At 34.4% G+C, this 18,296-nt stretch overlaps 1 protein-coding gene across 1 annotated transcript in view; it reads right to left on the bottom strand.

The window, feature by feature from the left end:
• Mettl8 (methyltransferase 8, tRNA N3-cytidine) overlaps positions 1 to 18,296 on the bottom strand; it is a 94,691-nt gene that overhangs the window by 2,925 nt on the left and 73,470 nt on the right. Inside the window, exons 4-7 of the mRNA XM_027946112.1 lie at positions 11,650 to 12,005; positions 10,620 to 10,669; positions 5,898 to 5,961; positions 3,374 to 3,513 (exon numbers count right to left, since the gene is read on the bottom strand). Of these exons, the coding sequence (XP_027801913.1) occupies positions 3,374 to 3,513; positions 5,898 to 5,961; positions 10,620 to 10,669; positions 11,650 to 12,005 (610 nt within the window). The remainder of the gene's footprint in view (positions 1 to 3,373; positions 3,514 to 5,897; positions 5,962 to 10,619; positions 10,670 to 11,649; positions 12,006 to 18,296) is intronic.

The following is an 18,296-nucleotide window of genomic DNA, read 5'->3' as shown; positions in this document are numbered from 1 at the left end:
CCCATAGGGCAAATTTTTATTTCTTAGCAGAGTTCTTAAGATCTCTTACTAATGACCCCAATGAATCCCTCCAACATCCTTTCTACTATTCCCAATCTGAAGCCCCTCCTCTAGCCACACTGTTACATGCTTGGTTCTGAGCACCTATTCCTTATTGAAACTATTGCTTATATGGTTTTCTCTAAAAAAAAAAAAAAAAAAAAAAAAAAAAAAAAAATCTCTTCTCCTTAATCCCTGCCTATTTAAATTTTATTCACACCTCAATTCCTACCTCAATACTGGAAAGCCTTATGCTTTCTTCCTTTTATTCTACTCCTATGACTTGCAGTCAAATATGACTCCTTATAATTGCTTAACTTTGTGTTTGGGGTTACTTGTTCATGGTGCATGTGTTGTTATGCGCCAGGGATGGCAGATTCAGATCTCATGTCAATATTGAGTGAGTGGCATTAGTTGCCTATGGAGTTCTGTTCAGGACTCACAGAGCCCACTGGGAATGACAATCAAAGTACAAAACTGATTATCAATGTCTGCCATGGGCAGAGAATGGTAAATGGCAGCCTGTGTTGTCCTTGTCGTCTCTGCTTTATCCAAGCTACTTAAAGCTGCTGACGTTTTCTACTTTGAAAACGAGGAGTTTAGATTTGTTAATATGTAAATTACTTCCAATTACTTTAATATGTAAATTAAAACACTGTTCAGTGGAAAAGAGGGGTGTAAGCCATATTATATCATGTTATGAAGGAAGTAGATGATGAGAAAATGAAAGCTACTATGAAAACAAGAAAAATATGACAGAGATTGTAGATTAGGTGAAAAGTCCTTTTAAAAAATGGGAACGTAAGTACACGAAATGGAAAAAGAAATATATTTTTTCCTTGTTTATTATAAATCATTTTCATATTGTGCTTATATCCTTGGGCTTTGTCAATGAAAGAAAACCATACCTAACCCTTAAAATATTCACTTTCAGGATAAATGTTTTATGTATATAGCAAAAGTTCTGTAATTGTTAGTAAAACAAAGATGAAACTAAAATGCAAAAAAATAAAAACCATGGACTTCAAAATACACAGCCAGCTCCGTCTGCACATCCTTTCCTCCAACTATCCTCTAATGTCTGGGCTTGTGGATAAAGGTAAGGAGCAGGGCGCTGTTCTTCTTGAGCATCCTGGTTTTGGGTCAGACTGCAGTTCCAGAGCTGCTTCCTGAGAACCGCAGATGGGACCAGGCTGGGGAAGAGGTAAACAAGACAAAAATGGGACAAAGCCCCTTTTCTTTCTTTTTCCTGCTTGGGCTGACTCTGCTATCTTCTCCTCTGCTGGAGGGAGATGATAAGAGGGAAGGATGGGACAGGACGAGGAAAAGAAGAGATTTAAAACATGAGTATTTGTAGACTATCTACTCTATGCTTGGATCTACAGGAAGTATCTTATACTTTCATTTCAATAACCAGGACAACTAGCTTTTTTCCCCCCCTGTAGCATCCTACATTTTTTTTTTTTTTCATTTCAGCTGGAACCTACAGACTCAGGGTCTAGCTGAACTGCTGGCTATTTATTTGTGTCTGGATTTTCCAAGCTGCCAAGCTACTCTTCTAGAACTTTCCTAGGGGCAAATTCATGATTATGATCCTAAATGATTCTAAAGATACTGCCTTGCCTTTTCACTTACCATTGTCCCCCTTTTAATAAATTTACTTTGATTTGATTTGATTTATTTTGAGACACAGTCTTACTATGTTGCCAAGGCTATTCTTGAATTCCTGGATCAAGTATTTCTTCCACCTCAGCCTCCCACATAACTGGGACTACAGGTATGTGCCATCACACTCAGCTCATCCACTTAATTTTTAGATCATTTCCATGTAGGTTAGAAAGTGGTACTGACATGATATATCTGAATTTATTTTCTTAAAAAAACAAAATGAAATACTGTACTATAAAAACAATCATTCCTAAGACATCTACTTCCCCTTTTCTTTAACATTCAATTCAAATAATGAGAAAATACATGATCTAAACTAATTTCAAATAGTTTTTATGTAGTCTTATTTTGAATTTATACATTTCCTGTTATGGGTACCAAATAGGAAATATTATTTTTTACCCACCTACACCAACCTTTTAACTATTCATATAAAGAAACAAAAAACATAGATGACATTTTCTACTAGTTCCTGAACAATGCCAATAGATTAACAGATTAGCAGAAATGAAATAGGGTATAGAAGCTGAGGAAAAGTTAGCTTCATGGAACCAGGTACATATATCAGGTAGAATCTTCTTTCAGATTTATTTGGAAATCTAATTCTTATTCCAAAATAATCAAAGTGCTTATCTCTGGAAAGTAAAACAACTTTAAAGCATCCTAGTGATCTCATAATTGCAAAGAAAGAAGCACGCAGTAACTCAGATTCTTCGGGAGAGGGTCACAGTCATCAAACATAAAGTGCTTGATCTGGTGATCTGGGCCTGTATCTCTTACCAGGATACTGCAAAAAAAACAGTTTTAAGAAACCTTATAAAAGAACAAGTCCTGCCACCTGTCACACATATGCTTTAATACACAGAAGGTGGCACAATTTTAAAAGAGGTGATCATTATAATTGGTAGTAATATTCTCTTTATGTTTCCAGAGAAAAGCTGCATTTACAGCTTTAAAATATTGTGCAAACATAAAAATCTCAGTCATAAATATTTAGGGGGCTGGGGATATAGCTCAGTGGTAGAGTGCTTGCCCAGCATGCACAAGGCCCTGGGTTCGATCCCTAGCACTGTGGAAAAAACAAACAAAAACAAAACAACTTTATCTATATTTATATATGCAGATATAGTTGAATAATGGCACTGGGCCCACCTTAAATCATAAAGGTCTACGGATAATCCAACAAATTGCTATGACCTCTAATTTCTTAGTGGGCTTCTTTAACAAAAGTTCAAAAGCCCATCAACAGACCTGTGTTAAGCCAAACAGATCCACAGCCCACCTCTTCACGAACATTTAGGGAGATGCTAAATCAAAGATGTTTGTTTCTGATCACCAAGTACAATTTCCCTCTTGGGAGTCTATTAGGCTGTTCTGAATTTGTAATTTCCTTGAAGCACTGTCACTTTTAATAGGTATGTGTCTTGCCAGAATATGTTCACTTCATTCTGACAGTGACAGAAAGCTCGCTAATGAAGTAGTTTGACCAGTTTCTTTCTTAAAGTCTGAAAAAAGAAAAAACTGCATTTAAAAGGCTGCATATTATACATAATGTAGTTCACTAAATGATAAACTCAAGAATTGTCATTTTTGCTTTGATAGTTTCAAAAACCACTAGTGATAAAGAAGCTTTACACATTTGCTTTGCCCTTTCGTCTTCATTTACCTGTCAGGATGAATAGAAGAGAGCACAAAGACAAGGAGAATGACATCCAGGATCCCATCTGGAAAAGGGTAGGGTAAGCCATCATTGCACACATCATGAACAAAGGCAGAACACTGGGCTGCTCTGTAGGATGAGTGTGACTGTCATGATAAAGGAATAAAAAGAAAAAGAAAAAAAAAAGGAGTTAGCTGATTTTTAAAAAATAAAAAGGTCAAATTTTTACTTTTTCTCCCAAGAGTCTTCTCTCTGTAAATATGAATACACTTTATTGCCAGTTCATTTTTCTATTAGCTTAGTTCAGGCTGACCTAAAAAAATTAAGTCTAGTACCTAGATCTAATAACAAATATTTTTCGTAATCCCTCTTTGAATTTAGGAGTAGGGCAGGTCTTATGAGTCAGTAGGCAGTTGTTAGAGGACTAGCCTGTATTGTTTAGAGGCACTAAGATATTCCTCAACTCTCCTACTGCTTTTTCCATCTCTTTTGGCTTAAAATACAAATATCCTATAGCACATAATCAAAATTAGATAATGGTAATGGTTGCACATTTCTAAATACACTAAAAACCATTGAATTGTATACTTCAAAATGGGATAGTATGTGAACTATATTTCAATAAAGCTATAATTTAAAAAAACTGCATTAGTCACACACACACACACACACACACACACACACACACACAATTTGTCTACAGAAATATCACCAGAAGTAAATACATGAACACATCATGTTGATTCACCCTAGGAAGTGTGATTACTGGTGTATTTATTTCTTTTCCATTAGGCGTTTGTTTTTTTTTTAAGATTTTTTTAAAGATGGACACAATATCTTATCTTTAGTTTTATGTGTTGCTGAGGATCGAACCCAGTGTCTCACATAACCCCAGCCCCTGTTTTTTATTTTTTTACTATGGAAAATGTTTGCAATGAATAAGAATTACTCTTATTATCAGAAATCTAATTTTTACTTAATTTTCTTTTTTTCTGCAGTACTGAGGATTGAACCCAGGACCTCATGCTTGCTAGGCAAGTGGTGTGCCACCTAGCTACAATATTTAATTTTTTGAGACAAGGTTGCTTAAGCTAGCTTCAAATTTGTGACTCTCCTGTCTGAGCATCCAGAGTAGCTAGGATTATATGTGCCACTGCACTTGGCTTTTACTTACTTTTTTTTTTTTTATTGGTTGTTCAAAACATTACAAAGCTCTTGACATATCATATTTCATACATTAGATTCAAGTTGGTTATGAACTCCCAATTTTACCCCAAATACAGATTGCAGAATCACATCGGTTATACATCCACATTTTTACATAATGCCCTATTAGTAACTGTTGTATTCTGCTACCTTTCCTATCCTCTACTATCCCCCCTCCTCTCCCCTCCCATCTTCTCTCTCTACCCCATCTACTGTAATTCATTTCTCTCCTTGTTTATTTTCCCATTCCCCTCTTATATGTAATTTTGTATAACAATGAGGGTCTCCCTCCATTACCATGCAATTTCCCTTTTCTCTCCCTTTCCCTCCCACCTCATGTATCTGTTTAATGTTAATCTTTTCTTCCTGCTCTTCCTCCCTGCTCTGTTCTTAGTTGCTCTCATTATATCAAAGAAGACATTTGGTATTTGTTTTTTAGGGATTGGCTAGCTTCACTAAGCATAATCTGCTCTAGTGCCATCCATTTCCCTGCAAATTCCATGATTTTGTCATTTTTTAGTGCTGAAAGTTTTACTCAACTATGTGTTTATTGTACATTTTTGTTAGTAAAATTTCCTTTCCTTTTTGTTAAAATTGTCTCTTCATTCTAAGGTAGTGCTCACTACCATTCAGGGATTTGTGCAATAATCTTAGGTTTTCCACTGTTTTTCTTATAGTCTAGGACAGTCTGGATTTGCATTAAATGCCTTCTCAGATATTTTTCTGAAGTTTTAATTCAATGAATGTCTACTGTGCCAGACTATGTGGAGGCTTTAGAGGCAGATATGAATAAGATTTAACAGAAAATTTCAATTTTGGGGGTGGGAACTTGTTTACCCATATGAGAATTTTAACTAATTTTAACTGATCTCCTTTGAACTTAAACAAGTTGTTTGGAGTACAGTCACACTCATAGACATGAATTTTGTAGGTCACTACCATTTTGGTCATCTCTGTGTGCTGTTGGCTTTTCTAGGTCTACCAGTTAAATCTATCTTAAATTTAAGACAAGTTTGGGGCTGGGATTGTGGCTCAATGGTAGAGCGCTTGCCTAGCATGTGTGAGGCCCTGGGTTCGATCCTCAGCACCACATAAAAGAAATAATAAATTTTAAAAAAAGTTATTAAAAAATTTAAGACAAGTTCTATTGCTTTAGGATAATTAATATCTTAGGCAGTCGATGACATGATTCTCAGAAGTCATAAAAATTCAGTTAAAATGGTTACAGATAATATTTGATTTAGAAACATTTCAAAAGAATTCCTCAAAAGCAAATAAATTTGACCTTATTAAATGGACTCCTTAAAGAAAATATAAAGTGTACCTTTACAAGCTCTACAGCTCCAGAGGCAAAATCACAACAATAAAGAAAGGATTCTGGGGTGTTCCTATGAAAAAGGAAGAAGTATTTAAATCTAGAGTCCAAACATGGTCAGGCTAGAAGAAAGCAAACTATAGATTTGATGTATTGGTAACTACTTCTTTAATAGAATTTTGGATGACACTTGGCTTGTCATTTCTCCTTTTTGAATATCACTTCCTGTACTGATTGAGACTTATTAATTATAGGGTAACTTTCAAGCTCCTGTTCCAGTTTTAAGGCCCCCCATTAGTTGGGCCTATTTGCTTTATAAAAAATCTTAACTCATTTCAATTGTCTTCTTTTGGATCTAAATACATTTTGTTTGACTTTAATTTTAAATATAGTAGCAATGACTGGTTAATCATGGGCAGGAATGTACTAGGAAGTTTGTGGGCCAGTACCCTTCCTGATCAGCCTCTGCAGGCTAGTATCAAATAATTCTTGAGTCATGTTATACAGAAACATGTCTGAATCACAGAAAGAGGTCACCATGTCTTTAAAGAGTAATTTTAAGTATGGTCCTGGCAGTCATCATACTCCCACATGGGAAATCTCCAAGGCCAACATCCAACATTGCTCCACCTTCCTCCTTTTTCCCCCCAGCATGTACTGTAGTTCCTTAGCTTGGCCAGTCCTACCCTTTTCCAAGGACTCCCAGACTCTTCCTTCATTCCTCTTCCTTTCTGTATTACTCATTTGTCTCTTGGGCTTCTCACAGAAGCTCGAATGGGCAGAAACACATATGCACATTTATTTTATTTTAGTCAGGGCCTCACTATGTTGCCTATGTTGGCCTTGAAACCTGGGCTCAAGCGATCCTCTTTAGCCTCCCAAGGAGCTGGTACTACAGGAATGTGCCATTGCACTGACCCACATACTTTTTTAATAGCATATATATACATATATATATATATATATATAAACTTTTAAAAAAAAATAAAATGCTAACATAGTAATTCTTAGTTGTGTTTCTAAGTTATTGCCAAACATTTATTGAGCATCATATATGTACCAAGCATTAGAATACAAAGTAATAAATAAAATTGTCCAATACAATTGTAAGAGTATGGTTCTTGGAGCCAAATAGACCTATGTTGAAATCCTAGATTTGATAATTATTAACTCTGTGAGTTTGATCCACGACTTAGTTGCAACTGTTTATAATATATAAATAAATTCCATTTTTTTTTGCAGGGGAATGTTTATCTGTATAAAAATCTTAACTAATTTTAACTGGTTTCTTCAGAACCTAAATACATTCTGTTTGGCCTTACTTTGAAATATAGTAACAATGGCTGGTTAATCATGGGTAGGAATGGACTGTGGATTTTGTGGGCCAGTACCCTTCCTGATCATTGTCTGCAGGCTGGTATCAAATAGTTCTTGAGTCATGTTGTACAGAACCATGTCTGAATCACAGAAAGAGGTCACCATATCATTCAACAATAATTTTAAGTATGGTCCTGGCTCTTGTGCACTTGATGGTCTAGCTGGGATATGCAGAGAGGGCCAGCACCATAAGTCTTAAAAGTTCTGAAGGGGGATGATAGCATTGCTAAGTAAGGAGAAGAAGCAATGGTATGACAGTTTAGAGGTGGAAATCACATGTCAGGAATTAGAAGCAGAGCTGATCCTGGAGAGCCCAAGCTGGTATGTGGCAAGACATAAAGGCAGGCCTGGAAGCACAAAATTAGAACCTCTAATTTGATTCAAGAGGCAATTCATAAGCACAAATATGAATTTAGCAAAATCTCACCCAGGCTCAGATTATACTCTTAAATGCTACTCACTGATGAATACTATGTTCACATATAATTCATTTATTCTGTGGCACTAGGAATTTGCATTCAATTTAAAATCTGTCTAAGTTGAAGTATAATAAATAAGACTTGGTTTTGAAAAGTTAACTGGTACTGAACCAAACGTAAAACCTGAACTGCTTGATATTTTTTCATCCATCTCATCAATATACTTCATTCCACCATTTACCCCTGTTGCTTCCTGTGAAATACATATAAATGTGATTTGTAATTTTCTAGGTGGTCACATGTGTTTGAAATGGTCTCAATTACCACTCAGATGCAAATTGCACATGTGGTATAATGGCTAAGGATGAGGATTATGGAACCAGACAGCTAAAGGTTTGAGTCTTGATTCTACCATTTAATTGTGTGACCAAGGGATAGTTAGTGACTTAAGGGATAATTGTATGACTGAGGATGTGACTTAAATTTGCAGTAGCTCTGTCCCCTCATCTTTAAAAGAGAGATAAATATGTCATCTAAAGTGGTTATGAGGACTGAATGAACTCACATAGTAAAGCTTCTGGAAAGGTACCTGACTCAGAGTAAGCACCCAGTAAATGTTAGTCATTATTATATTGTTGTTGCTAATATTACTACTTCCACTATTATTAAAGGATATCTGCCTTGGCCTTTCAGGAACTAAAAAACTAACATGGTCCTCTAAAAACTTCAAAATAACTAAAAATGCTTTTTTGAACCCTGGTTTACTTAGCTTATTAATAAAAGTTCTGCAATCTACCTTTGAATATTTACTGAATACCCACAAGATATAGAACAGTCTAGGAACTAAAAGAAAGCATGTGCCACTTGCACATATCCTACCAGGACGGCAGCATGACCTCTGAGACAGAATTCCCACTACATCAGCAGCCCAAGTTGAAGTCTTGTGACCACTCAATGACTTTCTGTAAAATCAGTTGACTGCCCTGGCCCTTATCCAAGCAAGCAGGTGCAAATATCACTACTACTACCACACCACCAAGCATTCTCTTGGCAGGGGGTTTAAGAATCAAATGATCCTTGGAGAATGACCTAACCTCCAATTCCAGAGGTCTAATTATGGTAAGGTATTCTGAAAGGGTAAAATATTAATCCTATACTCTCCAAAAGTGACGAATATAATTTCTTAGTTGATTTGGGGGGATGACTAAGCCCATCTTTTGGAAAACTAGTCACTGGTTGTCTTTTAAAGATGAATGAATTATCTCAAGTTATTGAGCTACCATGATTTCTAAAACATATGAAGAAAGAAAGACACAGCCAAGAAGCAAAGAGTCAGAAGTGAGGGGAAAAGAACTTGTAATTATTAGCTGGAGGGAGAAGTACAGAGGGAAAAATGCAACTAACAAGTAGGGAATCATTACAACTAACACATGGGGAATTGGAGATTGAGCAGTCGATACACACTGAGCTCTATATTGTACTATGGGACAACCTGGAAAATCATATTGGGACAAAATATGCTCTTTACCCCAAGATATATAAAAAGAGTAGCTGGAGAGATAAGGAATAAAGAAATGAGATGACAAATAATACCTTGAGAACAGCCATAAAATAAAATGCAATCTAATTGCCAATAAAGTGTATTTAAGTGTATTAAAAGTTCAGATATTATTGGGGTGAAGGAACCTGGCAATGTTTCAGCCCCGAAACTGGAAAATTGAAAACAGAATACGAAAAAAAAAAGGTAAAAAAATCCCCCCCCCCCCCAAAAAAAAGAAAGGGCATTCAAAACTGTAAATTTACCAGATTCACCTGTGCCTGGCCACTTTAACTAGTCATGAATTAGATAATACTAGGGAATTACTATTCATTATGTTTGGTTTATAGAAGTGTTGGAGAATGCTCTGATTTTTTTGGTGACACACCTGAATAATCAACATAAAGTGTCATGATGTTGGCATTATGTTAACAATTATTGAACGAGGCAGTGGGTTTATGGAAATTCCCGGTCCTTGTCTTTGATTTTCCAGTGCTTTTACATTTTCATAATAGAAAGTTTAAAAGATCACATTGTTAAATTAAAAATTATGCACAATAAATGAAAATTCTATCAGTGGTTATGTTAGGATGATGGGTGATTTCCATCCCCTTTCCTCTAATGGAAATGTACTTATGGCTGGTTTTATAGAGAAAAAATTATGTGAAAACTATTGTATAAACTTTGAAAAAAACAAAAACAACTTGACAAAGCAGCATAGTAAAAGATGTATGGCGAGTTTTATAAGGTATATATTCTTCTTTATGGAAATACTAACACACAGAGGTGAGATGGTGAACAAGGGGGAAGGTAAGGAGAATATCACTGTCTCCATCAGCTGCTCTTCTTTTTTAAGATTTATGATTAGTTGCTTCCACTTCCAAACAATCTCAAGCCTAGACACAATGATCTGATGTGCAAAAGTCTTATATAGGGTGTTGCTTCAGAAAATACAACAAAATAAAATGAGGACTAAGGTGTAAACTTTAAACTCAATTTTCTATGTGTAAAATGATATCTAAGTATCCAGGAGGAACAAGCTATCTCTGAAGTTGAACAATTCATAACTTAGTTAAAAACACACACACACACACACACACAAAAAAAAAAAAAAAAAAGAAAGAAAAAAAACTCTTGCTCTTTTCTTGTCTTCTTATCCTCATAAACGCAGGCTTCAAACACATGGTGGACAACCCGTGTCTGTGAAATACCATTTTCAGAGTAATTCCAACTTCATGTAAATTATTCACTGAGATTTTTTTTGGAAGATGTTTTAGTTATTGTTTATGTGGGAATTAAGAACACCACTGGCATATACATGACAACATTTTTTCAAAATTTCTCAACATCTCATAAATATGCAAACTTCTGTAGGAGAAAACTCTAAATAAAACTCACTGCAAGGTGTTCAGTATTGGAAAAACACTATTTCCAGCACCACAGCCAACCTAAAATGAAGAGAATAAACAAATACCATGAATGCATTACATTTTCCTCACAATGTCAGATTTTCTGTTTTTTAAAAACAAGAAGTTTACTAGATCTCTGGGTATGGTAGGGCTTTCTATATTCAAAAACAATGAAATAAATCACAAGAATAACACTGAAAATTTGACTATGAAAATATTTTAAATTTGTATACACCAAACCCCAAAATAAACCACATTAAAACTTTTGCAATAAAAATGATAAAGGCTAGGGCTAATTAAACCTATACCCAAAGACATTCTGCTACAGAAAACAATTTAAATGTCCAGTAGTATAGAAATAGATATGTAAAAATTATAGTTTTCCACATAGTAAAATAATTTGCATTGAGGAAAATGTTTACAGAGAACTTTTAAAGATAGGTAAAACTGCTTATGTTAAACAAAAACAAAGCAGAACCCCAAAATGTGTGTACAATATAAGCAAAAGGAGAAAAAAATCAATAAAATTTTAACAGTGTTTAAATCCTTTGGGGACTATAGATAACTTTATTTCTCTTATCTGCTTTTTAGCAAATTCTCTGTAATCAACATATATTACCCTTTTAATCAGAAAGACAGGTCTTAGTTTTAAAAAATAGAAAACAAAGGTCTACACTAGATAGAGCATATTACATATTTCACTTATTTCTATTTCACCTAAAGAGGTAACAACAGAGAGAGTAAATATGAAGACCAAAATGTTATAAATAGGTAAAACTGCTCTCACGGTAGAAATGAAAACAGTCAAATTTTTTTAAAAAGGGGGTAATAGAAATGAAACTGAAAGTTACAAAAAAATTTGACTGATTAAAGATGTGAGTCCCTTAAGTATTATTTATGCATAAAAGTACACTGAGCACTTAGATTTGATCATTTTCCACCTAAAACATCTGGAACATTAATAAAACATGCATTTGAAAATGTTGTCACTTCCCATTATTGTCCCTTAAGTATAGTACCTCTAGTATTCTGAAATTGGCCCTGCTACCAGGAAACAATTCAGTCTTCAGGGGTCCTTTTCCAAGTTTTTTAGGGTCTAGGTTGGAAAAATCAAATCCTGCTTTGCTTGGGCCATCTGATGAGCCAGAACTTTTCTTAAAATGTTTTTTTTCTTCTTGTATTCTTGAGAAACAATTTGTGGCATTAGGTTTTATATGATCCCATGATGATTCTCTTGCATTCTCTTTAGTTTTTAGATCAATTGGAAGAATTTCAGGAAATTCCCTTAATAGCCAATTACGATTCTTGAAAAACTTATTCTTATGAATCTTGTAAAATACATCCCAGTATTTACTAGCTTCACTTTCATACTTATCTAAAAGAGAGGAAAAAAGAAAGTTATTTAACTATGAATCATATTTACTGTTAGCTACTGCTTTGGTGACTATTTTTAATAAATATTGTTAAAAATATACATTGTCAATAATTACATTTATGATTGAATATCTTTAGTCTTATAATAATTTTATTTCTGATAAAAAGTTAAAATTAGAGGTTTGCTTACTTCTCTTCAAATTATCAATAAGTGAATTATTTAGTTCTACCCCCATAATTCTGCTTTTATCTTTAACAGTATGGCCATTTTTTATGAGGAGTATAATCATTGAGAATTACTTTCTATAGTCTAATATTGGAATCTTAACAATCACATATTTTACTAATAATCTTTGTGGATTTTTATTATCTTACAGAAAGGATACCTTGTTTTATAAGTTTCCATTTGACAAATGTGAAAATTCATGATCAAAACAGAAATTGCATAATTCAAATGATAAATCAGGTATGGTAGTACATGCTTGTAATCCCTGCAACTGGGGAGGCTGAGGCAAGAGGATGGCAAATTCAAGGCCAGCCTCTGCAACTTTCAAGGCCCTAAGCAACCTAGCAAGACCCTCTCTCAAAATAAAAAAAAAATACAAAGGGGCCATGGGGCCAGGGTTAGGTCAAATGTCTCAAAGCTTCAGGCAATTCTTAGCCTCCTGATTCTTCCAATATGTACCTTACATTAAAATTTACTCCCAATCTTATTCATCCAACAAACATTTCTTGACTCCTATGAGATAACAGACTAATCCCCAGGCTTAATCCATGAATTAAGAATTATTTTCAGGGTAGCTCAGTGGCAGAGCACTTGCCTAGTATGTGTGGGGCACTGAGTTCGATCCTCAGCACCACATTAAAAAAATAAATAAATAAACAAAATAAAGGCATTCTGTCCATACACAACTACAAAAAATAAAAAAAAAAATTAAAAAAATAATTGCTTTTACCCAATATAGACACATAACATTTTAAAAGTGGATGCAGATGATACAAAAGCTTTTTAATGGATATGGAGTATTTCCAAGATTTAGTTTTGGTGGGGAAAAGCAAGTTGTAAAATATCATATATATTATGCAACCATTCATTAAAGAAAGAGAGGGGGGGGCAAAGGAGGAGGAAAAATAAATGTGCGTGTACACACAGAACCATTCATGTGTGTGTATATACACACTTACTTGTATAGGTACCAAATACCTCTGGAAGGGTAAGCACATATTAGTAACCTTGGATCTCTCTCAGGATATGAATGGAGGAGCTAGGGATCATGATGTGGAGAATTTTCATTTGAATTTGATCCATGTGAATTTCCTAATTAAAAAAATAAATTAAAACTAAAACTAAAAGATTCATATTCTTCATCATTATAAAGAAGCCCCTGTTCTCAGAACAAGCAGTTGCCTATGGTCAGGCTCATCATTGTTATATAGCCCTGTCCTGAAGCTTACAGTTTTCCTTTTCTTTCTTTTTTTATCTTTATGGCCTCCCACTATAGATCTCCACCCATCTAACCACAAGACTTCCTTCTCATCAAGACAATTGTATCCAGCAGCAGCAACACTGCTATGAAGTCAGGAACTCCAATTTGTACTTAAGATCTGAGAAATGAAAGTGAATCTTTATAACAAGAGAATTATGGGATGTTAAGTCCAAAACATGCTCACATCTGCACAAATAGAAGCAAGTCTATGTATGGTTTATCTAAAAATGTATATTTATCTTGAAAATAGTTCTATCTCCACTTTCAACAACTGGAGGGTACTTGATATACTGGGTAAGAAAACAAAACAACCTTCTAAAAATTAGACTCAGGAGAAATTAAAAAACTGCCAAATTTCCCAAGGGTCTTTTTGAACCTCTTTTTCTTCCTTTGCCTTAGAAACTCTCTTTGTAACTCATTCCACGCAGGTGAAAGATTTTATGCCTAATAAAAAGCAGCTAGAAGACCTATATTTAAAGATAAGAAGACCTACATTTAGTCATAGCTCTAGTATTTAGGTTTCCAAAGTCAAGTTACTTGAGAGGTAAATTTGAGCCTAATTACCAGTAACTAGAATACTATACCTTGATTAAGTTTGCATATATTCCCCTAGGAATTAATGGCAGTGAAGTAGAGAGTACAGGGGAATATCCTGGCAAACGTATGTGCATAGCAATCCTATTTGTAATGGAAAAAAGTGGGAAAGAATTCAAGTGCCCAACGACATGGGAGCAAATAAACCATGCAAGTCAAACAGGGCAACTTTACATAGTAATTCAAAAATAAAGGATAATATACTAAGAGAAAAAAATCACATCACAGTAAACACACTGATGGTAAGTTTAAAATTTATTTTATATTCATTCATCACAGATGAAAATTTGAGGCAATGATAAGAATTTCATAATTATTAGGTATACTGTTCTATCTTTTGTAAAGTAGTATCTCTACATCTGACACAAAGATGAATAATCTTAGCTGAATTCTTCATTAACCTAGCCTACAGTTTCCTCATTTAATGAGAAAGTTGAATTACAGTTCTCCAAATTAGTCTGCTTAAGCTCTAAAAATTCTGTGTATTTTTCTATTAAGCCCCATGAATTTTTAAAAAACAAACATGATTAGTTTTACAAACAGCACAATCTTGAATTGGACTGCTGGTCTAAACATGAGCCTGTTGCTTTAGTTTTTTAAAGTTTATAAAGAAAATTAACCTGTAATAATGTGATTGCAATCTGTTTTAGATAACAAATATATGAGGCATCTAAATTGAACCCCAGTGTATGCAATTTTTAAAAAGAACTCAATTACTATTAGAAAACAATGGTTAATGTTTGCTAATATATCTATACTTTCAAGCTGTTTTTCAAGTCTTTCCCTCTCAAAAATTAAGAGAAAAAAAAATCAAACAATTACATGAACCATTATACCAATAACAACAATTAAAAATATCAATAGCTTTTAGAGAAAGACTGCCACTCATCTCTACTTCATTTTGAAATCACACTCGATTCCAAATAATGTTTATTTGAGGAGAGAAGAGTTAGCTACTGGCCTAATACTTGACTTGGGGTCCTTTAATTAGCAGAAAGAATTGGTAAAGTGATTATTTTTCTTTTTCCTTTCTCTTTTTGGTACTGAGGATTGAACCCAGGCATTCCAAGCCTCTTTTTCTTTTAATTTTGAGAAAGGGTCTCCCTAAGTTGCTTAGGGCCTCACTAAATTGCTAAGACTGGCCTTGGACGTGTGATCCTCCTGCCTCAGCTTCTCGTGTCACTGAGATTATAGGTGTATGCCATTATGCCTGGCCAGTAAAGTGATCAAAAAAAATTTTTTTTAAACAAAGGGTTTGAAAATCTCTAGTAAATATTTGGGCATATTTGTCTCCTTTTTAAAAATGGTCATTTAAACAGAAAAATCTATTTCAGTATTAGAAATTTTGGACTCACCTGAGAATTGGTTAGGAATGCAAATTCTTACATGACCCCTGTATTCACACCTTAACCCATGATGTATCAGACTACTCACCTGGCCAGGTGCCCATTTAAACTTATAAGGAATTCAGGAAGGCCCTGAATGTGGGTAAGTATTAAAACAAATAAGGGCTAGGGGTGTAACTCAGAGGCCACTGGGTTTAACTGGTACCACCCCCTACCCAAAGATATACCATAGATTGCCAGGAAGTCTATGGAATAAAAATTTAACATATGAATCTAACAAATTACTTGCTTTCCCCACTATTCCTAAGTAGACAGTGGAGTATTCAAACAACCAGTCATGTTTTTGAATGGATTACAGATGCACCTAGCTAGATGTCCTTAGAGAGATCTGTGTTAGTTTGGGCTTTCTACTGTAGATATCTGTAATGTACCTTAAATCACTGGGGTCAAACTAATACATTTATGAACTGAAATAAAGATGAATATACAAAAAATAACAATAATCACAGATATTTATGGTATGTCAAGTAGTATGTCAAATGCTTTACTTGGACTATCCCCTCCCCATTTAATCCTAATAATATCTCCTATATAGACATTGCTATTCCAATTCATAAAGAAATCCAAGGTCAGAGAGGATAAAAAAATTCCCTAAGGTCACCTTGCTAGAAGAAGCAGAGTCACGACTTAGATCAAGTCTGTCAAATTCTGAAAGTTGTGCTCTTAACCATTATATTAACACCATCTTCCTAACACAAAGTCATGATCATCCCCCAAAATATCTCTGAAAATGATGTTTTTCTTTTTTTCTTTCCTCTCAATTATGAAACATAAAGATGAAAATTAAAACTTCAGTATGACTTCTAGTCAGTATAAGTAAATTGTAAAAAATAACACTGATTATATTTAACCTTCCTTAAATAGATCAGATGTACAGAATTAACTAAATCTTATTTTCATATTGTATGAAATATAAACTATGCTAGGTTATATGATGAAATTATGATGAACAACAGTAATATAAAATACTCTGTAAGAATAGACGTGTGAGACAGAAAGAAAACAAAGAAGCGGCACCAATGGGTCTCTTACAGCTGTGCTTTAAGCAATATTTCAAATCAATGCTGGCAAATCCATAGTTCCCAGTGATGTGTGACAGCTTTTGAGGCCCCACGGAAGCTTAATCAAACTCATCATAATGATGAGCACGAGACAACAAACACCTTTGATGCATGATTTAATTTCCTGAACTGCATGAGTATCTGTGATAACAGTGGAAGTGGAGGAGTTACTCTCTGACCATGAATGAAAAATGGTTTCAACCTGCTGTTAATCCTGCCACAAGTTCAGGTCAATAATGATAAAAAAAAAGTGTATAGTTTTGAGAAATTTATATCAATTTGATCTTGTCTAAGTGACCTCCTAACAGGTGTGTGAATCATTAATTTTTTTTGGAGAAACATTTTTTTTTCCTTTTTGCATTCCTAAGTTGCCAATTCAGGGGTAACTGCTCCATGCCAGTGGCAGTAAAAGGGGTGTAGTGATCTGTTTAACAAAGCCAGATGAAGCAACTTCTCAATTATTCACTTACTAAATTCAATACTGCTGAAGAAGGAATATGGCATACTAACTATACTTAAATATTCAGATTCATTCTGAATCACCCCGAACATCATAACTAAAAAACTGAATTAAACCATTTATGTATCTGGCATATATGATATGATTAATATGAATTATGAAAATTTATTCTAAGTTGCCATGTAACAAAAAGCAATTTGAAGTTATTTTTGCACATCAATTACGCAAATACCTGAGCTCTCAAAGTTGGAAATTTCCACATGTCACTGATGAAGTTCATTGTCTAATAAAAGAGAACTTTTAAAATTTCTAAATTAGAAGTGTATTTCTGAGAGTGCTGCATGAAACTTTAAACAGTTAAAGCCATCTTAGAAACAAGTAGTCTATATTTATCAGCACACAACTTTTAAGATAGGTTATCCATGATAGCAAGACAGGCTAGGTTAGCATTGCCACCTTCACTGATTAAGGGCAGCTAATGAGGGCTATCTCAGAGTTCAGTCTCTGCAACTACCTTTGCTTCAAAGAACTTTGCCATTCATTTTCTTTTTTTCATATAGAACATTCTCTTAAGTGGTAAGGTATTCACAAGGCAGGGTACAATAAGACTTTGATTATTTTACTAGATAGAGATGACCCATCCTAGGTAGGTAGTTATTTACAAAGATATTTTAAAGTGGAAATAGCATCTGCTTTTGTTATTAAGTTTAAAAAATCTGGGCTGGGGTTGTGGCTCAGTGGTAGAGCACTTGCCTCGCACATGTGAGGCCCTGGGTTCAATCCTCAGCACCACATAAAATAATAAACAAAATAAAGGTATTGTGTCCATCTACAACTAAAAATACTTTTTAAAAAAAAGTTTAAAATACCTATTACATTAGCTATGTAACCAGCTGAGATATAACACACTGGAGATCTTCTTAGAAAATTATAAAATATAACCATGTAAACTCAAAACTGCCAAATATATCTTTCTCATTTCTGAGTTAACCTTCATTTAAAAGAAATATGAGCTATAATAAAATTTAAAAGTAATTACAAAAAGTAAATGTGGAATCAAAAATCTTTAATCTGGCAATCTAACTGAATGAAATATTACTAAGGAGAGCCTGCATGCTATGCATTTTAACCATAGAAACAAGATTGTCAACCACCATTCAGCAAAAGATTATTATTTGTGACGCATAACTTCTTATTTTCAGGTTATGGGGGTGTTTCCTGGCATTGGTTCTCACCAACAGATGAGACAATAGGTGAGAAGTGGGAGACAGGAGTGACAGGAGA

The sequence above is a fragment of the Marmota flaviventris genome, chromosome 11 (genome assembly GCF_047511675.1).
Source record: "Marmota flaviventris isolate mMarFla1 chromosome 11, mMarFla1.hap1, whole genome shotgun sequence".
NCBI classification, from domain to species: Eukaryota; Metazoa; Chordata; class Mammalia; order Rodentia; family Sciuridae; genus Marmota; species Marmota flaviventris.
Note: the sequence above shows the minus strand (reverse complement) of the source record. Positions and strands in the feature narration are given on the sequence as shown.